Source organism: Mirounga angustirostris, unplaced genomic scaffold (genome assembly GCF_029215605.1).
Source record: "Mirounga angustirostris isolate CCGP_5_RB_7025 unplaced genomic scaffold, mMirAng1.0.hap1 SCAF_4, whole genome shotgun sequence".
Taxonomy (NCBI): Eukaryota; Metazoa; Chordata; class Mammalia; order Carnivora; family Phocidae; genus Mirounga; species Mirounga angustirostris.
In genome coordinates this window covers 148,245,716-148,271,758 of record NW_026991712.1, presented here as the reverse complement: position 1 = coordinate 148,271,758, position 26,043 = coordinate 148,245,716, and the positions used below count along the sequence as shown (strand labels likewise).

The window sequence follows — 26,043 nt, the reverse complement described above, 5'->3', positions numbered from 1 at the left end:
TTGTTAAGTATTTTTATGTCCATGTTTATGAGGAAAATTGCTCTTCAGAAATATTTTATCTAGTTTTAGTATTAGGATAATGCTAGCCTGAAAATATGAATTGGGAAATGTCCCCTATTGAAATTCTTTTTTCCTATTCAATTTTTTTGGTTTGTGGAACATGGGTATTCTTTTTTTTTTTTAATAATTTTTTTCTTTCTTTTTTTTAAGATTTTATTTATTTATTTGAGAGAGTCGGAGAGAGAGCGGGGTGGAGGGGCAAAGGGAGAGAGGGTTTTTTTTTTTTTTTTTAAAGATTTTATTTATGTATTTGACAGAGAGACAGCGAGAGAGGGAACACAAGCAGGGGGAGTGAGAGAGGGAGAAGCAGGCTTCCCGCCAAGCAGAGAGCCTGATGTGGGGTTCGATCCCAGTACTCTGGGATCATGACCTTAGCAGAAGGCAGATGCTTAACGACTGAGCCGCCCAGGCGCCCCAGGAGAGAGGGTCTTAAGCAGACCCTGAGCTGAGTGCGGAGCCCAGTGTGGAGCTCGATCTCACAACCCTGAGATCATGACCTGAGCGGAAATCAAGAGTCCGGCGCTTAACCAACTGCGCCATGCAGGCACCTCCTATTTATTTCTTTAAGTAAACTCTACCTCCATTGTGGGGCTTGAACTCAACCCCAAGATTATTTCTTCCTTTGATGTTTAATAGAACTCACCAGTGAAGCCATTGAGACTTGAATTTCTTTGGGAGAGCTATTCATATACTTTCATTTTATATTTATAAAAGGGTCAATTTATCAAGAAGTGCACACACATTTAGGAATGTTATGTCTAACAGATTGTCAGTTTTTTTTTTTAAAGATTTTATTTATTTATTTGAGAGAGAGAATGAGAGACAGAGAGCACAAGAGGGAAGAGGGTCAGAGGGAGAAGCAGACCCCCCGCTGAACAGGGAGCCCGATGTGGGACTCGATCCGGGGACTCCAGGATCATGACCTGAGCCGAAGGCAGTCGCTTAACCAACTGAGCCACCCAGGCGCCCCTAGTTTGTTATTCTAGTAATTTCCGTATTTCATCTGAATTACCAAATTTATTGGCAAAATTGTTCACACAATTCCTTTATTATCCTTTTAATGCTTATAGGATCTGTAATGACGTTCAGTCTTTTGTTCCTGGTATTGGTGTTTTCTCTTTTTTCTTTCTCTTAGTCTTTGTACTTAGGGATTTGGTAATAAGTTTTTTTGAAGAACTGACTTTTGGCTTTGATTTATATCCATTGTACATCTGTTTTCTCTTATTTCTGCTCCTGTCTTTATAGTTTCTTATGTTTACTCTGGGTTTAACTTACTCTCTTTTTTATCTTTTTAAGGTGGGAACTTAGGTCATTAATTTTGTATCTTTCTTGTTTATAATAGAAACATTTAGAGCAGGGCACCTGGGTGGCTCAGTTGTTAAGCATCTGCCTTCGGCTCAGGTCATGATCCTGGGATCCTGGGATCGAGCTCTGCATCAGGCTCCCTGCTCAGCGGGAAGCCTGCTTCTCCCTTTCCCCCTGCTTGTGTTCCCTCTCTCGCTGTGTCTCTCTCTGTCAAATAAATAAATAAAATCTTTAAAAAAAAAAAAAAAAGAAAGAAAGAAAAACATTTAGAGCTATACATTTCCTCTAACACAGCTTTGGTTAATACCCATAAATTCTGACACATTGTTCAAATTATTTTCTAATTTCCATTATGAGATCTTATTTGAGCCATGGGATATTTAGAAATGTATTGCTTCATTACCAAACAGTTGGGGATATTTCACAATTGTTTTTAAATTGATTTCTAATGTAATTGTTGTCAGAGAACTATGATCATAGAACTCTGATTTTAATCCATTTATATTTATTGAGATTTGTTTTATGGCTCAGATATGGTCTATCCTGGTGCACATTCATGTGCACTTAAAGAATAATATTGTACATTTGGATATAATATTCTATGAATGTCAGGTCAAGTTGGTTGATAATATTAGTTTTCTATATTCTTACTCATTTTCCAACTACTTGTTTTTTATCAATTGCTGAAGATGAGTGTTTATTTCCAAATGTAATTGTGGATTTTTCTTTTTATTCTTTCAGTTTTTGCCTCATGAATTTTAAAGCTGTTAGTAAGTGCATATACATTTAGGAAGTATGTCTTCTTGATGAATTAATCCTTTTATTTTTATGATTTCTGGTAATATTCTTGCCCAGAAGCCTTCTTCTTTTGACACTAATACAGTTAACTCCATTTTCCATATGATTAGGGTTTAACAGTCTTGTATTGTTTGTTTAAAGCACATCTCTTGTAAACAAAAGTCTTTTTTATCCAGTTTGACAATGTGTGCCTTTTAAATTAGAGTAAATGTAATTACTCAAAATTGTGAGGTTTAAGACTACTATGTTGCTATTCGTGTTCTATTTGTCCTGTTGTTTGTTGTCTTGTTTCTTCCTTCCCTGACTTTTTTTTTAAGATTTCGTTTATTTGCAAACGGGGAATGGTAGGCAGAGGGAAAAGCAGGCTCCCTGCTGAGCAAGGAGCCCCTCCATCTCAGGACCCTGGACCACAGGCAGATGTTTAACTGACTGAGTCACCAAGGCGTGCCCTTCCCTGACTTTTGAATTGAACATTTTTTAAGTTCCATTTTATCTTTTCTGTTGACTCACTGTTCTGTTTCTCTCCTTTCTTTTTTTCTTTTTCCCTTCCCTCGGTCTTTTTTTTTTTTAAAGATTTATTTATTTATTTGAGATTTATTTATTTATATTGAGATTATATAAAAATATATAAATATTTATTTATTATAAATAAATATAAATTTATAAATTTATTTGTTTATAAATTTATAAATTTATGATTTATCCTGGGATCGAGCTCTGCATCAGGCTCCCTGCTCAGCGGGAAGCCTGCTTCTCCCTTTCCCCCTGCTTGTGTTCCCTCTCTCCCTGTATCTATCTCTGTCAAATAAATAAATAAAAATCTTTAAAAAACAAACAAACGTATTTCATTGGGGCACCTGGGTGGCTCAGTCAGTTAAGTGTCCAGCTCTTGGTCTCAGCCCAGGTTTCTATCTCAGGGTCATGGGTTCAAGTCCCATGTTGGGCTCCATACTGAGGACGGAACCTACTTAAAAAAGGTAATTCATCGTCTTCTGGCTAGTCTTGCATCTGATGAAAATTCAGTGGTCATACTTTTAAAAAAAAGAACTGTGCCACAATCCGCCCCTCAACCTTCCATGTTAGGATTTTTCTTTTCATCATTGGTTTTTAGACATTTCCCATATTGTGGGATCTTTAGTTTATTTCATTTTGGGTCTGTTTTGCTTCTGGGATCAGTGGGTTTATATTTTGTATCTAATTGGACATATTTTGACTTTTTAAAGAAAGGCATTGCATTTGTTTAAATTGTTCTTTGTACCCAGTGAATTAACTGTGAGATTCAATAAATATTTAACAAAAACAACTGCATAGATTCCAAGGATAGGACAGTGTCTTTGTTGACCATTATTTAAAAAAAAAATTTTTTTCCCCCCTCTATCTCCTGTCTTCTGAAGTTTCAATCACATGTTTATATTAGACTGCTTAAGACTGTGACTTGGGGCTTTATGCTTACTTTTTATTTATTTATTTTTTGCCAACGTTTTCCTGTTTCAGTTTGGATAGTTTCTATTGCACTACCTTCAACTTCACTGATGTCTGATTTTGTAGTGTCTAATCTGTTAATCTCATCTGATGCATTATTTATTTTAGGCATTTTACTTTTCAACTCTAGAAGTTCCATTGGGTCTTTTTCAGATCTTCCATTTCTCTGTTGAGATTCCATACTTAATCTCTCATTATGCTCATGTTCTCCTTTATATCCATGAATTATAATATCTGTTTTAAAGTCCTTGTCTTTATTTTATATTTTTTTAAGATTTTATTTTTAAGTAATCTCTACACCCATGGGGTCAAACTCATGACCCTGAGATCAAGAGTCACATGCTTTCCTGACTGAGCCAGCGAGGTGCCCCTTAAAGTCCTTGTCTTTAAAACATGTTAAATATGGGGCGCCTGGGTGGCTCAGTTGGTTAAGCGACTGCCTTCGGCTCAGGTCATGATCCTGGAGTCCCGGGATCGAGTCCCGCATCGGGCTCCCTGCTCGGCAGGGAGTCTGCTTCTCCCTCTGACCCTCCTCCCTCTCATGCTCTCTGTCTCTCATTCTCTCTGTCTCAAGTAGATAAATAAAAATCTTTAAAAAAAAAAAAAACATGTTAAATATGGTTGGCTCAGTTGGTTAATTGTCCAACTCTTGATTTTGGCTCAGGTCATGATCTCAGGGTCGTGAGATCGAACCCTGCATCGGGCTCTGTGCTCAGCACAGAGTCTACTTTTCCCTCCCCTTATGCTCCTCTCCCTGCTTACTCATGCTCTCTCTCTCTCTAATAAATAAAATCTTAATAAATAAAACATGTTTATTAGAGTTACATGGTACAGTTTATATTTTAGAAATGATGAGTCTAGACTCCAGGTAGAGATGGATTGGAAAAGGATTAGGAGCAAAAGTAGAGAAATTAATTTATAATTTCTCAGTATTCTAGGTAAGATATGGTAGTAACTTGGATTAGAAATTGGTAGTGTAGGGGCGCCTGGGTGGCTCAGTCGTTAAGCGTCTGCCTTCGGCTCAGGTCATGATCCTGGGGGTCCTGGGATCAAGCCCCGCATTGGGCTCCCTGCTGGGCAGGAAGCCTGCTTCTTCTGCCACTCCCCCTGCTTGTGTTCCCTCTCTTGCTGTGTCTCTCTCTGTCAGATAAATAAATAAAATCTTAAAAAAAAAAAAGAAATTGGTAGTGTTAAAAAAAAAAAAAAAAAGAAGAAACTGGTAGTGTAGCTAGAAAGAAGGGGATGGACTAGAAATTAATTTGGAAGGTTTAACAGGCATATGCACAGCAAGAAGTAGATGATACATTCAGAACAGGATGTGTCATCTGTTTCTTGCTGTGCATATGCCTGTTAAACCTTCCAAATTATTTTCACCCATAATTAAAGGACTACTTCCAAAGATAATAGGGTGAGTTATGGAGAAGCACAATAATGTATTACTCCATGCCCACTAAGTAACTATTGCCATCCTTGGGCCCGGATGACCTCCCAGAAGGAGTGTCTTAGTCTTCAGGCTGCCGTAACAAAAATACCAAAGACTAGGTGACTTATAAACAACAGAAATTTATTTCTCGTAGTTTTGGAGGCTAGGAAGTCCAAGATCAAGTCCATATCTGCTGGCAGATTTGGTGTCTGGTGGGAACCCACTTCTTGTTTCATAGATACTTTTTGCTGTGTTCTTACATGGCAGAAAGGGGAAGGGAGTGCTCTGGAGTCTCTTTTATAAGGGCACTAATTCCATTCATGAGGGCTTATGACCTAATCACTTCCCAAAGGTTCCTACCTCCAAATATCATCAAAGTGGGGGTTAGATTTCAACATAAGAATTTTTGAGGAGCACAGGCATTCAGTCTATAGCCAGGAGAGAGAGCTAACTTTAAAGCAGTAATTGACGGGACACAGCCCCTCAAGGCAACCTTAAAGAGAGAGCTGGGGAAATAATCTGTAGTGGGTTGAACCATGCCCCCCAAAAACATGTTCACGTCTTAACTCCTGGAATCTATAAATTTGACCTTATTTGGAGATAGGGTCTTTGCAAATGCAATTAAGTTGAGAATGTTGTTTGTTTGTTTGTTTTTAAGATTTATTTATCCTAAAGAGGGCTAGAGCACAAGCAGGAGGGGCAGAGGGAGAGAGAATCTCAAGCAGACTCCGCATCAAGTGTGGAGCCCCACGTGGCTGGATCCCACGACCCTGAGATCACAACCTGAGTTGAAACCATGAGTTGGACATTCAACAAACTGCACCACTCAGGCATTCCTAAGTTGAGAATCTTGTTGAAATTATCTGGATTTAGGGTCCACCTAAATCCAGTGACTGGTGGGATCTTTATGAGAAAAGGGAGGGAGATTTGAGACCTAGAGACACAGGGAGGAAGGTCATGTGAAGATGGAGGCAGATATCAGAGTTATGTTGCCACAGCCAGGGAAAGCCAGGAGCCACCACCACAAGCTAATAAAGGAACAGTTTTTGCCTAGTGCGTTCAGAGGAGAATGGCCCTGCTCACAGGAGACTTGATTTTTGGATTTCTGTCCTCCAGAACTCTGAGAGAATAAATTTCTGTTATTTTGAGCCATTCCATTTTTTGTGGCATTTGTATAGTCACACTAGGATAGGAATACATGTTCTAACTTAATTCACCTTCCTGTCTTCTTTGGGAGTTTCACATTGTCAGAACCAAACTGATAGCAGGGCAAGGGAATCTATTCATGGGATCCACTGACCTCCAGGAATAGAGAGCAGGGTGAAGAATAAGGGGGTGAATCTGGGTGGGAGGTAGGTGGCAAATTGAAGCTACCTGATAGGTAGAACTGTTAGGATTTTGCTAAAGTATTGGAAATGTGTGTTTGTATGGGGTGTTCATTAAGAACAAGAAAGTATCAGTAATTTCTCTGTCAGTGGAAGGACCTAGACTTCTTAGCACACAGTGTATGTGCATTGCCTCTGTAACCTTAGGTTAAAATTCTTTTTTAGGAATTGTGGAGGTTAGTGATAATCCATCCACATTTATATAAAACTTCATGTGTCACACAGCTCCTGACTCTAAATCAAAAAGTTTGTGACAATGGAGTTTGACTTGGTGGTTATCCTGGACAGGGAATTGATTTATTCTTAGAATGTATAGGTATTTATTTTATTTATTTATTTATTTTAAAAGATATTTATTAGAGAGAGAGTGAGAGAGAGCACAAACGGGGTGAGGGGCAGAGGAAGAAGCAGGCTCTCTGCTGAGCAGGGAGCCTGATGTGGGACTAGATCCCGGGACTCCGGGATCATGACCTGAGCCGAAGGCAGCCGCTTAACCGACGGAGCCACCCAGGCGCCCCAGAAAGTGTAGGTCTTTAAAATGAGAAATAATGGAATCTATATTATGCTTAAATAGAATTTCACATTCACCATTGATATAGCATGGGCTTTGAATGTGATCTTGTAATAATCACATACTACAAGGAGCATGTTCCAAATTCACAAGAGTACTTTATAAAATTGTGTATTTAGAATATATGGATAGAAGTGCTTGCTTCGGCAGCACATATACTAGAATAAATGGATAGGAGGGGTGCCTGGGCTTAGTCAGTAGAGCAGTCTTGATCTTGGGGTCAAGAGTTCAAGTCCCACATTGGGTGTAGAGCCGACTTAAAAATAATGTGTATATGGATAGGATTTTGTTTTAAATTGAATTTACGGTATACCTTCCATATAAAGCACGGTCATGTAAAACAAAAGAAATAGAAACAGTGGGTTTTGATAGGTTGATACAGCTTGTTCACCCCAGTTCTGTTCAGATGTTCTACTCTTTATCAAATTATGTTATTAATCCTGAGAAATCTTCTTTCAGTACTGTTCCATTCCCCAATATGTCTGTATAAAGGAATGGTTAAAAATAATCATTTGAATGTACAGGTACTTCACTTTTTAGTTATTTATATTTATCCTCTTCATACTTCCAAAATGAATTTGAGATATCTTCATCCTTACTTTTATAAAGAATGAAACAATAACAAATCCAGTATCATCAGTTATGAAATAGATAAATTAGGAAATTATTCACATTCTTTTTTTTTTTTTTTAAAGATTTTATTTATTTATTTGACAGAGAGAAACACAGCGAGAGAGGGAACACAAGCAGAGGGAGTAGGAGAGGGAGAACTCGCAGGCTCTCCGCTGAGCAGGGAGCCCGATGCGGGGCTCGATCCCAGGACGCTGGGATCACGACCTGAGCCGAAGGCAGACGCTTAACGACTGAGCCACCCGGGCGCCCCAATTATTCACATTCTAACAAACAGTCACCAAACTTTTCTTTATAGGATGCAGTAATGCAAGGTCATCTAGATAGCAATTCATATAGCAAGGTAGATTGGTAATGAAATAATTAATTTATTTATTTGAGAGAGAGTGGGTGGGTACTAGCAGGGGGTCAAGGGCAGAGGGAGAAGCAGACTCCCCGCTGAGCAGGGAGTCGGATTCAGGGCTTGATCCCAGGACTCCAAGATCATGACCTAAGTGGAAGGCAGCCGCTTAACGGACTGAGCCAACAGGAGCCCCAAAATGAAATAATTTATAAAGATCATATATGTAACTTTTTTTGCAGCTTGATCTATTGCCAAAAGTAAAGCTGTGTGAATACTTCTTACTTTTTGGTACATATTGTAAACTCTTGAACCTTGACATTATTTTTATTGTTTATTCTTTTAACATATGCTCATTGAGCCTTTGCTATGTGTCCCGGGTTGTACTCCTGCTGGGGAAAAGTCACATAAAGACATAGCTGCTTTTTATTCTAATTTCAGCATTGGGGAAATTTAATATCTGAGTGAAAGGTCATTGACGGCCTATTGGTGGGTCAGAATTGTTTTCATGTTCTGGTTTTCAAGAGATGGTACTTGAGCACAGCAACTAGTTCCCATGCATGCTTTATGACAGCTGATAAATAGAATTAGCCACAGTAAACAATTATTGATCTTAAATTGGTGTGTCTTATAGAAACACTGTTAAAAATTCTCTACTGTCTGTATTTCAAGGAATTAAAAATAGTGTTTTTGAGTGCAAATTTTTCTTGTTAGTCTGTATCCGTCCAAGACAGTAGAAGGAATACAATTACCCATTGTGTTAGTTTATTTGAAAACGTGCTATTTTTAGCACACTAATTTCTAGAAAAGGGGGAAATGTGATTAAAACTAGATTGATCCAGATTGCAATGTGAACTTATATTGCTTGATTCTCTTGGAAGATTTAGAATTGATTGTAAGAAAGGGTTTGGCAAATGATGCTTTTTAAAAGAAATGGTCTTGTTTCTTGTGTGCTCTCAGCGCATTGTGGAAATCAAAACTCTAATGCCATATGTAATTGAAATGCCAAAGGTAGAGCTGCAGCATGAGGGCCTGACAACTTGATTATGATTTGATTCAGCATTTTAATGTATTTTCTAAATTATTAGCCATGGCAGTAGTTTAAGAGGTTTTTTTTTTTTTTTTTTAAGATTTTATTTATTTGAGAGAGAGCACAGAGGGAGAGGGAGAAGGAGAAGTAGACTCCCCCTGAGCAGAGAGCCCAATGTGGGGCTGGATCCCAGGACCCAGAGATCATGACCTGAGCCAAAGGCAGGTGCCTAACTGACTGAGCCACCTAGGCACCCCATTTTTTTTTTTTTAAAGTAGGCTCCACAGGCACCTGGGTGGCTCAGTCGGTTAAGCATCTGGGATCGAGCCCCATGTTGGGCTCCCTACTCAGTGTGGAGCCTGCTTCTCCCTTTCCCTCTGCTGCTCCTCCTGCTTGTGTTCTCTCTCTCTCTCTGTCAAATAAATAAATAAATAAATAATCTTAAAATAATAATAATAAAGTAGGCTCCATGCGTAGCTTGGAGCCCAAAGCGAAGCTTGAACTTACAGCCCTGAGATCAAGACTTGAGTTGAGACCAAGAGTCAGATGCTTGACTGACTGAGCCACCCAGGTGCCCCTAAGAGGTTCTTAATATAAAATTACAGGGGATACTGACAAGTAAATAGCTGCCGTTGTTGATAAAAAATTAAAGCCTAAGCAAGGAAGAAAAAAAAAGAAAGTATTGGTAAAGATTGAACAACTAAATAGATGTGATACCATTTTATTGAGCAGTAAAAGACTGGGGAAGTTCCGTTTTCTACATGGTGAATTTGACGTATTTGTGACAGTTAAGTAGACATGTCAGGGAGGCAAGGGTATCTAAGACTAGCTTAACGAGAGATATGACCTGGAGATAATCTGGAATTCATTGGGTTTATAGATTAATACCTATCTATCTATCTATCTATCTATCTATCTATCTATCTATTTTTAAGTAAAGTCTATTCTAGCATGAGGCTTAAACTCACGACCCCGAGGTCAAGAGTCGCATGTTCCACCGACTGAGCCAACCAGGTGCCCCTATAGATTAATATTTAAAGTCATGTAATCAGTAGTCAAATAATACAGAGGTAGAGGCATTAGTCATTAGTGGTCTTGGTGGTGGGTGGAAACCTAATAGAGTGATTTGAAGAATGAATGGCATAGGATGTTTCTCTAAAACATACACTGATTTATGAAATAAAAACCAGTAGCAGAATACTGTAGTATAATTCTGTTTGCATAAAGTTCACAAACGTGGAGAACTAAACAGTATTCAAGATGATTGCCTCTGGGTGAAGGGATGGGAAATAACATCAGGGAGGGATACAATAAGGGACTCCAAACATATTGGTATATTCAATTTAAGCTATGGGGTATATAAGAATTTTTTTTTTTTTTAAAGATTTCATTTATTTATTTGACAGAGACACAGCAAGAGAGGGAACACAAGCAGGGGAGTGGGAGAGGGAGAAGCAGGCTCCCCATGGAGCAGGGAGCCCGATGTGGGGCTCAATCCCAGGACCCTGAGATCATGACCTGAGCTGAGGCAGCCGCTTAACCAACTGAGCCACCCAGGCGCCCCTATATAAGAATATTTAAAAATAGATCTATATTGTTTTATATTTTATTACATTTTTATATTTGAATGTTTGATAACTTATATGTGGATTTAGTCTTTAATATACGGTATTTTTAAAATGGGGCTGTCATGTTCAGCAATATGGCAAATAATGTCATAAAGTCTTCAAACTAAATATTTGGGATAAAATGTTACGAACACTCAAAGTAAGAGAAATCCCCAGCATTCCCACCTAATTCAGAGAAGCTGGAAAACACTGTAAGCGGACCCTGAAGCTTTGATATTTACCAATGTCAATAACCAGGGATTGGAGGCTAGGCTTTTGCCAAAACCAGGTAGGGAATTTGATTGGAGACTGTAACTATAACTATATGTATAATATAGTTAATATGGGCTAACAAAGGCTGGCTTTACTTTGGTGAAGTGGTAGATCTAAAAAAATCTGCTTAGGGAAAGGGAATTGGGGAATCTTGTCAGTTTTGGCTTGTATTTTGAGTGGAAAGATATCTCCTAAAAATTTGCTATCACAGGCCTGTCTTCACACAAATTCAGAGTTGTAAATGACATATCTTGCTTGGTTCAGGAAATCTGTAGCTGAGAAATCATCAAAGTGATCCCTGGTAATGCCTCTGGGGTAACTGGTGTTTAGCAGAATCTCTCTGATGTGACATATATTCTACTCAGGCCTCATAGGAGTCCTACAAATAAAATCCCACTAAAGATGCACTCACAGTCTTTTTTTTTTTTTTTTTTAAAGATTTTATTTATTAATTTGACAGAGAGAGAGACAGCGAGAGAGGGAACACAAGCAGGGGGAGTGGGAGAGGGAGAAGCAGGCTTCCCGCCGAGCAGGGAGCCCGATGCGGGGCTCGATCCCAGGACCCTGGGATCATGACCTGAGCCGAAGGCAGACACTTAACAGACTGAGCCACCCAGGCGCCCCTCACAGTCTTGATTTATAAAGCATGAGTCTCCATGAGTAAGAATCAATGACTAAAAGAGTTATATTCCAGGAGACCTCAGAAAATGGAATTCCAGGGTGCCTGGGTGGCTCTAAGCAACTGCCTTCAGCTCAGGTCAGCAATAAAGAGGAACTAAACACAAAAACACACAACAACATGGATGAATCACGAATGCATTATGGAAAGTGAGAGAAATCAGATTCAAAAAGCCTACATACTGTATGATTCTATTTATATGACATTTTGGAAAAAGTAAAACTTTGGGGACAGAACACAGATTGTTGTTGTATGGGGATGGTGGGAGGGAGTATCTACAAAGGGACACTAGGGAATTTTGGGGTCATAGAACTGTTCTCTATATTGTGGTGGTGGTACATGACTGCATTTGTTAAAACTTACAGAACTAAGGATACAACAAAAAGTAATGTTTTTGCTATATGTAAATTACATCTCACTTAAAAGAACAAAAACAAAAATGAATCGGAAGAAAGTGATTACAGTAGTCCCCCTTTATCTGAGGTTTCACTTTCTGTCGTTTCACTTATCCGAAATCAACTGTGATCTGGAAGCAGGTGATCTTCCTCCTGTTGTATTGTCAGAAGGTCATCCGTGTCATTTACCTAACTACATTTCATCACATAGGCATTTTATCATTTCATATCATCACAAGAGGGGTGGGTTATAGTACAATAAGATATTTTGAGAGAGACCGCATTCATGTGACTTAATACAGTAGGTTAATCTCTTACAGTGCCTAATTTATAAATGAAACTTTATCGTAGGTATGTATGTATAGGGAAAAATAGTGGGTATAGGGTTTGGTACTGTTGGCAGTTTTAGACACCCGCTGGGGTCTTGGAACGTATCCTCTGCAGATAAGGGGGACTACTCTATAGCATGTGAACTTATCGGAGAAATTCAGTTATGAAGAGGAGTAACTGAAGAGAATATGGGGGTCAGCAGAAGGTTTTTTTGTTTTTAAGGTATATAGTAGAGCATAAGTTATATGTTAAGAATGATCTATTTGAGGGGCACCTGGGTGGCTCAGTCGTTAAGTGTCTGCCTTCGGCTCAGGTCACGATCCTGGAGTCCCAGGATCGAGTCCCGCATCAGGCTCCCTGCTCAGCGGGGAGTCTGCTTCTTCTGATCCTCCCCCCTCTCATGCTCTCTCTCTCTCTCTCAAATAAATAAATAAAATCTTAAAAAAAAAGTGATCCATTTGAGGAGAGTTTGAAATATGTTTGTACGAATGAAGAAATGACAAGAGGAACCAAGGCAAGGAGGGATGAAATCCAGTCAGCACATGTGGAAGTGTTGGCCATTTCAAGGAGGTACATATTCTCCATGTAAGAGGAGAAAAAAGAAAAGATCCATGTGGTTTCCAGCTAAGTTTAATGGTGAGATGGCTTCATTTTTCTCAATGAAGTGAGTCAGATTCTGATAACAGCATAAAATGTGTTTAAGGAACAAGTGGAAGCCAAGGAGTAATTCTTGCTTGATGTTGGGAGAGTACCCTGTCTGGAAGAGATCTTGTGAACAGAGCTATTGTCTCAGAGCTACTGAGGGCTCATTTGAAGTTAAATGATTATGAATTTCCTGTGACAAACTATGTTATGTGAGTCTTTCCCCTCTCCGTAGATGCTTAGCTGCTGTGTGTTGCTATAAAAAACTGGATAGTGAAGTTCTTCCAGGAATGAAATTTTGTCTGGTGAGGGAACAAGGAGTTGAGGGTATTTGCAAAGGAGTAATTTAAACTTTGGACCATGGAGGTCAAAGAATTATTCCATGTTGAAAACTTTGACAAAGGTAACAACCTCAGTTTGGCCTTTGTCTAATACAGTCGTGTCTAACACAGTGCCATGCCTTTCAAATATTTGTTGAATGAACAAATGCCAGTTTCTCTTAGAGGAGAAAGGGACCGTAGGTCTCAACTCTCTTAAGGTTCTTATCCTTCTACAGCACCCTGGGTATAGCAGCCTTTTACATTGTGAACGCTTGAGGGTAATAATAGGCATTCCTTCTTATCCTCTGGGACATAGTAATCACTGAATAAATATTTGTTGAATGAATGACCATGTGATCTCTGCTTGAGTTGTCCCTTGTGTTTTACTGAAATTGTCGGATTTCTTGGTTTTATTCCCCACTAAATTGTAGCTCCAAACAGATTAGAACTATATTTTGCTCATCCTGTATTTTCAGTGGCTGGTACAGAACAGGTGATGAGTGAAGGATTGAGAGAACTTAATTTTTTTCAAGATAGAACAGAAAGTATAATAGATAAAGTTTTCCATTCAGTTAACAGTTGGAATAAGGTGGTTTCATTGCATATAGATCATATAAATCACTATTAGGGTAAAGAGAATGTATCTTCAGATATCCTCATCAAGTAGTTAGATGTATTTTGCATGACCACTTTTATGTTGAATTTTTGTAGATGTATTCTAACAAAGTTTGTTTTCTAGGAGGAGGCATCTCCCTACTCTTTGGTCAATATCTGCCTGAACGTCCTGATTGCTAACCTAGAGAAATTGTGTTCTGAAAGATCTGACGGAACCTTGTGCCTTCCAGAGCATTGGAGTTTCCCTCAGGAAGTAGCTGATCGATTCCTTGGGGTAATGACATGGCAAGGTAAAGATAAAGCTTCTTTATTTTTATTTTATTTAATTTTTTTTTTATAAGGCTCCTTTATATTGTACTCTTATAGCACTTTACTATTTGAAAAGCACTTTCGGGGCGCCTGGGTGGCTCAGTCGTTAAGCGTCTGCCTTTGGCTCAGGTTATGATCCTAGAGTCCTGGGATCGAGCCCTACATCGGGCTCCCTGCTCAGCGGGAAGCCTGCTTCTCCCTCTCCAACTCTCCCTGCTTGTGTTCCTTCTCTTGCTGCCTCTCTCCCTGTCAAATAAATAAATAAAATCTTTAAAAAAAACACAAAAACCTAGATTTTAAATTTTTAAAAAATATTTTATTTATTTGAATGAGAGAGAGAGAGAGAGAGAGCACATGAGTGGGGGTGAGAGGCAGAGGGAGAGAGAGAAACAGACTCCCAGCTGAGCAGGGAGCCTGACGCAGGACTTGATCTCAAGACCCTCAAGACTGATGATGGATGCTTAATCAACTGAGCCATCCAGGCACTCTTTTTTTTTAAATTTCTTTCAACAGTGTTTTCTAGTTTATGCATATAAGTTTTACACTTATTAAATTTATTTTTTAGGGGCCCCTGGGTGGCTCAGTTGGTTAAGCATCTGCCTTCAGTTTGGGTCATGATCCCGGGGTCCTGGGATCGAGCCCCATGTCACACTCCCTGCTCGGCGGAGAGTCTGCTTTCTCCCTTTTTCCCTCTGGCCCTCCCCGTGCTTGTGCTCTCTCTCTCTAATAAGTAAATAAAATCTTCAAAAAAATTTTTTATTTTTTAAGTTTTTGTGTTTTTGTGGGGTTTTGTTTTGAGAGAGAGAACAAGAGCACATGCACTTGGGGCAGGGGGAGAGCAGAGGGAGAGGGAGAGAGAATCCCAAGCAGGGATTCGATGATGCAGGGCTCAATCTCTTGACCCTGAGATCATGACTTGAGCTGAAATCAAGAGTTGGACACTTCACTTACTGTGGCCTCCAGGCACCGCAGTATTTTATTCTTTTAATGCTATTTTACATGGAATTGCTTTCTTTCTTTCTTTTTTTCATTCTTTTTAAGATTTTATTTATTTGAGAGAGAGTATGAGCCAGGGGGAGGGCCAGAGAGAGGGGGAGCCTGACACTGGGATCAGTCAGAGGCTTAACTGACTGAGCCACCCAGCCATCCCTGGAATTGCTTTTTTAATTTCATTTTTGGATTGTTCATTTTTAATGAACAGAAATACAATTTTTTTAAAAAATGTAGGCTCCACACCTAACGTGGGGCTTGAACTCATGACCCCAAGATTAGAGTGGCATGCTTTACTGACTGAGCCAGCCAGCCCCTACAATTGATTTTTTTTTTTTATGTTGATCATAAATCCTGGAAACTTTCTGAACTCATTTATTAATTCTCAATAGTTGTTTAGTGGATTCCTTAGGATTTTCTATTATAAGATAATGTCATCTGCAATGAAGATAGTTTTACTTCTTCCTTTCTGTTTTGGATGCCTTTTATTTAATTTTCTTTTCTGGTTTCCCTGGCTAGAGCCTTCAATACAATTTTGAAGAATTGAACATTGCAGTTGAGGTATTGAAATGGACATGCTTCTCTTTTTTCTGATCTCAGGGGGAAGGCATCTAGTCTTTCACTACTAAGTATGATGTTAGTTTTGGGGTTTTGGTAGCTGCCCTTAACCGACTGAGGAGGTTTCCTTCTATTTTAGTTGTTGGACATTTTCATCAGGAAAAGTGTTGGCTTTTTCTTCATATGTCAAAATGCTCATGGGAGTTTTGTTTATTCTATTAATATGGTGTATTATGTTAATTCCTTTTTGGATTTTTTTTTTTTTTTTTAAGATTTTATTTATTTATTTGACAGAGAGAGACACAGCGAAAGAGGGAACACAAGCAGGGGGAGTGGGAGAGGGAGAAGCAGGCTTCCTGCTGAGCAGGGAGCCCGATGTGGGGCTTGATCCCAGGACCCTGGGATCAGGACCTGAGCCGAAGGCAGACGCTTAACGACTGAGCCACCCAGGCGCCCCTCCTTTTTGGATATTAATACAGTCTTGCTTTCCTGGGATAAATCCCACCTGGTCATGGTGTGTAATTCTTTTGTATGTTGCTAGATGGTTTGCTGTTACTTTGATGAGGTTTTTTTTTTTTGAGATTTGTCCATTATTTTATTTTATTTTATTTTTTTAAAGATTTTATTTATTTATTTGACAGAGAGAGACACCGCGAGAGAGGGAACACAAGCAGGGGGAGTGGGAGAGGGAGAAGCAGGCTCCCCGCAGAGTAGGGAGCCTGATGTGGGACTCGATCCCAGGACCCTGGGATCATGACCTGAGCTGAAGGCAGTCGCTTAACCGACTGAGCCACCCAGGTGCCCTTGTCCATTATTTTAAAGGATTGTTGGTCTGTTCTGCTTTTGTGATGTCTTTATCTGGGTTTGGCATCAGGATAATACTGAGTTGGGAGGTGTTCCCTCTTCTGTTTTTTTTGGAAGAGTTTGAAGAATTGTTATGAATTCTTTTAATGTTGGTGGAATTCACCAGTGAAGCCCTTGTGGCCTCCTTGTGTGAGTAGGTTTTTTGTTTTTCGTTTTTTTAAAGTAATCTCTAGGCCCTGAGATCAAGAGTTGCATGCTCTACCAGAAGAGCCAGCCACGTCCCCCTGTGTGGGGAGTTTTTTTGTTTTGTTTTGTTTTAAAATTTCATTTATTGGACGCCTGGGTGCCTTAGTCGGTTAAGCATCAGACTCTTGATTTTGGCTCAGGTCATGATCTCAGGGTTGTCAGATCAAGCCCCACATCGGGCTCAATGCTCAGCTCAGAGTCTGCTTGGGTTTCTCTCTCCTCCCTCTGCCCCTCCCTTTCCTGCCCCCCCCCCCAATAAATAAATGAAAATCTTCAAAAAAATTTCTTTAAAAAGATTTATCTGTCTATCTATCTATCTATCAGTATCTGAGAGAGATGGAGAGCAAGTTCCTGTGAGCAGGGGGAGGGGCAGAGGGAGAGAACCCCCTCCCTTTTTTAAAGATTTAATTTTTATTTATTTATTTGTCAGAGAGGGGGAGCGGCAGGCAGAGGAAGAAGCAGGCTCCCCGCTTAGGAAGGAGCCCGATGTGGCACTCGATCCCAGGACCCTGGGATCATGACCAGACCCAAAGGCAGATGCTTAACCTACTGAGCCACCCAGGTGTCCCAGAGGGAGAGAATCTCAAGCAGACTCCCTGCTGAGTGTGGAACCAGATATGGGGCTTGATCTCATGACCCCAAGACCATGACCTGAGCCAAACCAAGAGTCGGATGCTTAACCAGCTGAGCCACCCAGGCGCCCCTGTGGGTAGTTTTTTGATGATGAATTCAATCTATTGTTATAATAATGAGTATTGTTACATTGCCTATTCTTTTTTTTGTTTTATTTTTTTAAAAATTTTTTAAAAAGATTTTTATTTGAGAGAGCACAAGCTGGGGGAGAGGTAGAAGAGGGAGAAGCAGACTCCCCACTGAGCAGGAAGCTCTATATGGGGCTCAGTCCTAGGACTCAGTCATCATGACCTGAGCCGAAGGCAGATGCTTAACCGACTGAGCCACCCAGGCGCCCCTATTTTTCTCTCTTTTTTCCCCCCATTTTTCTTTTTAAAGAGTTTAGTTTAGTTTACAGATTTATTTATTTATTTTGGTGGGGAGAGAGGCAAAGGGAGAGGGGAGAGAAGCAGACTCCCAGCTGAGTGAGGAGCCGACCTGGGGCTTGATCTCATGACCTTGAGATCACGACCTGAGCCAAAGGCAAGAGTCAGATGGTTAATCAACTGAGCCATAGGTACCCCAAGATTTTATTTTTACATAATTGCTACATCCAGTGCGGGACTTGAACTTAAAAGCCTGAGGTCAGGAGTTGCATGCTCTACTTACTGAGCCAGCCAGGTGCCCGCATAATCTATTTCTTCTTGAGTAGTTTTGGTAGTTTGTGTTATTCTTTGAACTTGTCCATTTCATTTAAATTATCTAATTAATGGCATACGATTGTTCTTAGTATTCCTTTATAATATTTCTACAATGTAAGTAATTCTGTCCCTTTTCATTTCTCATTCAAGTAATTTGAGTCCTCTCTTTTAAGGTTTATCAATTTTGTTGATCTTTTCAGAGAACCAGCTTTTGATTTCATTGTTCTTTTTTTCTTCTTTATTGTCTTTTCCATTCTCCATTTCATTAATTTCCACTCTAATCTTTATTATTTCCTTCCTCCTACTCACTTTGTTTAGTTTGCTTTTTCTTTTCCTCTGTGTATTAAGGAAGAAGGTGAGGTTATTGATTTGAGATCTTCTTTTTTTTAATATAATGTGATTAGAATGACAGATTTTCCTCAAGTACTGCTTTAGCTGCATAAGTTTTTGTGTGTTGTCTTCATTCTGCATTCATCTCAAATTATTTTTGATTTCTTTCTTCCTTTTGATTTCTTCCTTGACCCATTCGGTTTTTAGGAGTGTATTGTTTAATTTTCACATACTTGTGATTTCCCCACATTTCTTTGTTATTAATTTTTAATTTATTTCATTGTAGTTGGAGAACATACTGTGTTTTATTTCAATTCATTTAAATTTATTGGGATTTATTTTGTGGCTTAATATATGGTCATTTTGGGAGAACGTTCCATGTGGTCTTGAGAAGAATGTGTATTTTGCTGCTACAGGGCCAGTTATTCTGAAGATTTCTGTGAGATCTAGTTGTTTGTTTGTTTATAAAAAGATTTTATATATTTGAGAGAGAGAGCATGAGTGGGGGCAGGGAGGGAGAAGCTGAAGCAGACTCCCCACTGAGCGCAGAGCCAGATGCAGGACTCCATCCCAGGACCCAAGATCGTGATCTGAGCCGAAGTCAGCCACTTAACCAACTGAGTCACCCAGGCACTTCTGAGATCTAGTTGTTCATAATGTTGTTCTAATTTTCTGTTTTCTTGTTGGATCTTTTGCCTACATTGATAAAGTTTTGAATCCTTTTTGTTATTCATGCTACATAGGATACACCTGTACTCTTAAGAAATTTAACAGGGAAAGAAGAAAAAGGGGGGTGGGTAATTTTTTATGAGGGTGCAGGTGGGGGAGGGGATAGCATGACCTATTGCATGGAAAAAGAGAAAAGCCAGTGAAGAGGGAAACATTAAAAATATAAGAGCTGAGGGCGCCTGGGTGGCTCAATTGGTTAAACGACTGCCTTCGGCTCAGGTCATGATCCTGGAGTCCCGGGATCAAGTCCTGCATCGGGCTCCCTGCTCAGCGGGGAGTCTGCTTCTCCCTCTGACCCTCCTCCCTCTCATGCTCTCTGTCTCTCATTCTCTCTCTCTCAAATAAATAAATAAAATCTTTAAAAAATATATATATATATAAGAGCTGAAAATTGATGACGCAAGGTCCTGGTGGTGACTGAGGGACAGACTCATGAGCCTAGGTGTTTAGGGTTTGCCTCAGAAGGAAGAAATGACAGATAACTAAAAGGAAAATAGCGAGGGTGGAATAAGAGCCGTGTTTGATGTTGGTGTGGAGGAATGTCATTCTGAAAGATTCTAGGTTATTTGCTGGCTGAGGGGAGGTGAGGTGATAAAGAGAAGGAAATAAAAAGATTTATTTTTCCAAGTTGAGCTTGGAGATAACCAATTTGTAAAATCAGTGTTTATTGACTCACTCAATTTATTTATGGGAGACAAACAATACCTTTGGTGTTCAAGGATCCATAACTTCACAAGGGTATAGTTCCTAGAGATTTGGTGACTGAGGCTGAAGATTGGGAAGTTTCGTTCTGTGGTTTAATTAGGAACAACCCTCCCCCCCCATCATTTTTCCCAATTGAGATAAGCAATATATCAGCCATATGTTATTAAGTTTATATAATAATAAAGCCATTAAAGTTATAATGGCTAACACTTTGACAGACACTATAGTAAGAACTTTTTGTATATACTGTTATCTCTTTTTTCCCCCTCTGTTATCTCTATAGATGAAGAAACCGAGGATCAGAGAGATTAAGTAACGTTTGGTTCAAGGGTCGTATAGCTCAGAAGTGGCAGTCAGGATTTGAACCAAGGCACTCTGGATCCAGACACAGTGATTTTTTTGTTTGTTTTGTTTTGTTCTTTAACTACCATGCTGTCTGTGCCTTCATATGTTCACTTAATGTGTTGAATTGTTTGGGTAGAATTTTACTAGGTGATAATTTGATAACCTTTTCAAGAGACTTGTGGCAAATTTCTTAAATAGCTATGTGCATATAGCTATTTTTACTTCTTAATTTATCAAGTCCCTACTACTCAACAGACACTGTGCTGGGAGCTAAAGCTATGAAAATAAACCCCAAGTTCTATTCCTCTTAAGGAGTCCCTGAAAGTGCTACTTTGTATTCAGTACCCCCTGCCCATTTTAGGTATTCAGTGTTATTTATTTTATTGTATTTTTTTAAGCAGGCTCCATGCCCAACCTGGGGCTTGAACTCATGACCCTGAGATCAAGAGTCACATGTTCTACTGACTGAGCTAGCCAGGCACCCCTCATATTTAGTTTTAATATAAAGATGCTATATGCCATCAGTTAAAAATTTTGCAAAAAAATTAAAAGAAAATGCATTTGGGGCATCTGGGTGTCTCAGCCGTTACGCGTCTGCCTTCGGTTCAGGTCATGATCCCAGGGTCCTGGGATCGAGCCCCATATGGGGCTCCCTGCTTTGTGGGAAGCCTGCTTCTCTTTCTCCCACTCCCCCTGCTTGTGTTCCCTCTTGTGCTCTCTCTCTGTCAAATGAATAAATAAAAAAAATCTTACAAATGAAAAAAAAAAAAAGAAAAGAAAATGTATTCTATCATGTGGCTTTTACCCTCGGAGCACCATATATTCTTCAGAGTGTATATAGTTTAGTAAGAAAAGATAAATTTTATATCTTCTAATCTCTCTGTAGATTTGAGTTTTTAAAAACTATTATGTAAATATTTTGAAATGTACAAAACTAGAGAAACTAAACCTCAGTATATTCAACTTAGACATTATCAACTCATGGCCAGTCTTGTATCATCTATACCTCTGCGCACCCTTGTCCTGCCCCCACATATTTTGAAGTAAATCCTAGATATTTGTCATTTCAACTGTAAGTGTAGTTGGGGAGTGGGGACTTGTTGGCGTGTGTGTGTGTGTATATATGTGTGTGTGTGTGTGTGTACGTATATGTATATACATAACACCGTAATTTTAATTTCACATTTAAAATTCTAATATTTTTAATATTATCAAATATATAGTGAGTGTTCATTTTGACTGTCTCACAACTTTATTTTTTTTTAAGATTTTATTTTTTATTTTATTTACTTTTTTTTAAAGATTTTATTTATTGGAGAGCGGGCAAGAGCCGGGGCAGGGTGAGGGGGAAGAGCGGTGGGGGGGGTGAGAGGAGAAGCAGACTCTCCGCTGAATGGGGAGCTCCAAGCGGGGCCTCGATCCCACATGACCTGAGCCACGCAGGTGCCACTTATTTATTTTAGAGAGAGAGAGAGAGAGAATGGGGAGAGGGACAGAGGGAGAGAATCCTGAAGCAAGCTCCCTGCTGAGCACGGAGCCCACAGGGCTTGATCCTAGGACCCCGAGATCATGACTTCAGCTGAAATCCAGAGTTGGCTGCTTAACCAACTGAACCACCCAGGTGCCCCCGTCTTACAACTTTTAAAAAACCTTTGTTTTAATTAGTATCTAGGTGAGGTCCATATATTGTGATGGTTGATGGGGTTTTTAGGACTCTCTTAATCTACAGGCTTTCCATCTATTTCTTGTATTATTTTGCAATATGTATGTTGTGTGTGTGTTTCTATCTTTGTGTATGTGTATTTTTTTTTAACTTTATTTTTTAGAGTAGTTTTAGGTTTACAACCAAATTGAGAAGGAGGTACAGAGATTTCTCATTAATTCTGCCCCCACACATGCATAGCCTCTCCTGTTGTCAATATCACTCATCAGAATGGTACTTTTTTTTTTTAACCAAGGGTGACCCTACATTTGACACATCATAATCACCTAGAGTCCATGTTTTACCTTATGGTTCACTCCTGGTGTTGTGTATTCTATGGGTTTGGACAAAAGTATAATGACATATTCATCATTATATCAGAGTATTTTCACTACCCAAAAAGTCTTCTGTCCTCTTCCTATTCATCTCTTCCTCCCATTCCTGGCAGTCACTTATCTTCATACTGTCCCCATATTTTGCATATTTGGAATCATACAGTATGTAGCCTTTTCAGATTGGCTTCTTTCACCCAGTAATATGTGTTTCACCATGTCTTTTATAGTTTAATAGCTCATGTCTTTTTTCTTTTTTTTAAGATTTATTTATTTTTTTATATTCTTTTTTTTTTAAGATTTTATTTATTTATCTGAGAGAGAATGAGAGAGAGAACACGAGAGGGGGGAGGGTCAGAGGCAGAAGCAGACTCCCTGCTGAGCAGGGAGCCTGATGTGGGACTCAATCCTGGGACTCCAGGATCATGACCTGAGCCGAAGGCAGTTGCTTAACCAACTGAGCCACCCAGGTGCCCTAAGATTTATTTATTTTATATAGAGAGAGCACACAAGCAGGGAGAAGGGCAGTGGCAGGGGGAGAGGGAGAGGATCTCAAGCAGACTCCCTGCTTAGCATGGAGCCTGACTCGGGGCTGGATCTCACGACCTGAGCTCAAATTAAGAGTTGGCCACTTAACTGAGCCACCCACGTGCTCCTAGCTCATGTCTTTTTAGTGCTGTATAATAGTCCATTGTCTGGATGTGCCACACTTTATTCATTTACCTACTGAAGGATGTCTTGCTTCCAAGTTTTGGCAATTATGAATAAAGCTTCTATAAACATCTCTGTGTAGGTTTTTGTGTGGGCATGTTTTCACTTCCTTTGGGAATGCGAGTGCTAGATCATATGGTAAGAATATGTTTAGTTTTGTAAAAAACTGACAAACTGTCTTCCAGATGGCTTATGTACCATTCTTCATTCCCACTAGCAATGAGAGAGTTCCTGTTGCTTCACATCCTGCCCATCTTTGGGTGTTACCAGTGTTTTGAATTTGGGCCATTCTTTTTTTTTAGAGATTTTATTTATTTGACACAGAGAGAGACAGCGAGAGCAGGAACACAAGCAGGGGAAGTGGGAGAGGGAGAAGCAGGCCTCCCGCCGAGCAGGGAGCCCGATGTGGGACTCGATCCCAGGACCCTGGGATCATGACCTGAGCCGAAGGCAGACGCTTAATGACTGAGCCACCCAGGCGCCCTGAATTTGGGCCGTTCTAATAGGTGTACAGGTATACAGTAGTGTCTCCTTGTTGTCTTCATTTGCATTTCCCTAATGACAGATGATGTGGAGCATCTTTCTGTATGCTTATTTGCCATCTATATATTGTCTTTGGTGAGGTGTTTGTTCAGGTTTCTGGCCCATTTTTTTTAATTGGGATGTTTGTTACTGTTTTTGTTTTTTTATTGTTATGAGTTCTTTGTATATTTTGGATAAGTTATTTACCAGATATGTGTTTTATAATGATTTTCTCCCAGTCTGGCTTGTCTTTTAATTCTCTTGATATACTCTTTCACAGGGCATAAGATTTTAATTTTTTAAAAAATTTATTTATTTGAGAGAGTGTGAATGAGAGGAAGAGGGAGAGAGAACATGAGGCGGACGCTGCACTGAGCACAGACCCTGACATGGGGCTCAATCCCATGACTGTGAGATCACAACCCGAGTTGAAACCAAGAGTTGGACACCCAACCAACTGAGCCACCCAGGCACCCCAAGATTTTAATTTTAATGAAGTCCAGCTTATCAGTTATTATTTTTTATAATTTTATTTATTTAAGTAATCTCTAACCCCCCCCCATGGGGCTCTAACCCATAACCCTGAGATCAAGAGTCATATGGTCTTCCAACTGAGCCAGCTAGGTGCCCCTCAATTATTTCTTTCATGGATTGTGTCTTTGGTGTTGTATCTAAAAAGGCATCACCATACCCATTGGTTTTCTCCTATGTTATCTTCTGGGAGTTTTATAATTTTGTGTTTTACATTTAGGTGCTGCGTGATCTGTTTTAATTTTTGTGAAGGGTGTTAGGTCTGTGTCTAGATGCGTGTTTTTTTGTTTTTGTTTTTTTCATGTGGATGTCCATTTGTTCGAACATCATTTGCTGAAGATACTGTATTTGAGCCATCGAATTGCCTTTGCTCCTTTGTCAAAGATCAGTTGACTATTTCTGGGCGCTCTCTTCTAGTCCATTGATCTCTTTCTCTATTCTTTGAGCAGTACCACACTGCCTTGATTACTGTAGCTTTTATAGTAAGTCTTGAAGTTGAGTTAGTAGTGTCAGCTTTCCAAGGCCGTTCTCTTTCAATATTATGTTGGCTATTCAGTGTCTTTTGCCTCCCATTTAAACTTGAGAATCAGGGCGCCTGGGTGGCTCAGTCGGTTAAGCATCTGCCTTCAGCTTGGGTCACGATCCCGGGGTCCTGGAATTGAGTCCTGCATCGGGCTCCCTGCTCAGTGGGGGGCCTGCTTCTCCCTCTCCCTCTGCCTGCCACTCTGTCTACTTGTACTCTCTCTGTCAAATAAATAAATAAAATCTAAAAAAAAAAAAAAAAAGATAAAAGTTAAAAAATAAACTTTAGAATCAGCTTATTGATATTCACAAAATAACCTGCTGGGATTTTTCTTAGGATTGCATTGCATCTGTAGATGAAGTTGGGAAAGACTGATAACTTTTTTTCTTTTTCTTTTTAATTCCAATGTAGTTAACGTACAGTGTTATATTAGCTTCAGGTGTACAACTTAGTGATTCAACAGTTCTGTACATCACCCTGTGCTCATCACAAAAAGTGTATTCCTTAATCCCCATCACCTGTTTCAACCCCTCATTATACCCCCCGTGTAACCATCAGTTCTCAATAGAGTCTATTTCTTGGTTTGTGTGTGTGTCTCTCTCATTTTTCCCCTCTCCTCATTGTTTTGTTTCTTAAATTCCATATGAGTGAAATCATACGGTATTTGTTTTTCTCCGACTGACTTATTTCACTGAGCATTATACTCTCTACCTCTGTCTATGTTGTTGCAAATGGCAAGATTTCATTCTTCTTTATGGCTGAGTAATGGGAAAAACTGATATCTTGATGATATTGAGTCTTCTTATTTGTGAACATGGAATATCTCTCCATTTATTTAGTTCTTTGAATTCATTTATCAGTGTTTTCTAGTCTTCCTCATATAGATCTTGTACATATTTTATTAGGTTTATACTTAAGTATTGAATTGTTTTGGGGTGCTGATGTAATTGTATTTCTAGGAAGGAGTGGTGAGAGGGGACATCCTTGCCTTGTACCTGATCTTACTAAAAAATCTTACTTTCTTACTACTAAGATTAGTTGTAGATTTTTTGTAGGTAGGCTTTTCAAATTGAGGAAGTTCCTGTAGTTTATTGAGAGTTGTTATTAGGAATGAATGTTGGATTTTGTCAAATGCCTTTTTTTTGCGTCTATTGATATAATCGTGTGATTTTTTTTCAGTCTGTTGATATGGATTACATTAATTGATTTTTTTTTTTGCATTTTATTTTACATTAATTGATTTTTGAATTTTGAACCAGCTTTCCCATACCTGGGATAAATTCATTTGGTTGTGGTGTGGAATTCTTTTTATACATTGTTGGATTTGGTTTGCTAAGATTTTGTTGAGGATTTTTGCATCTGTGTTCATGAGATTTATTTGTCAGTAGTTTTCTTTTCTAACATCTGTGTGGTTTTGCTGTTAGGATATTGCTGGCCTCAAAGAATGAGTTAGGAAGTATGTCCTCTGCTTCTATCCTCTGAAATTGTGGAGGACTGGTATAATTTCT

General features: G+C 39.3%; 1 protein-coding gene across 1 annotated transcript in view; it reads left to right on the top strand.

The window, feature by feature from the left end:
* Nucleotides 1-26,043, top strand: part of ZYG11A (zyg-11 family member A, cell cycle regulator) — a 79,492-nt gene that overhangs the window by 2,832 nt on the left and 50,617 nt on the right. The window contains 1 exon segment of the mRNA XM_054513221.2: nucleotides 14,010-14,175. Within this exon segment, the coding sequence (XP_054369196.1) occupies nucleotides 14,010-14,175 (166 nt within the window).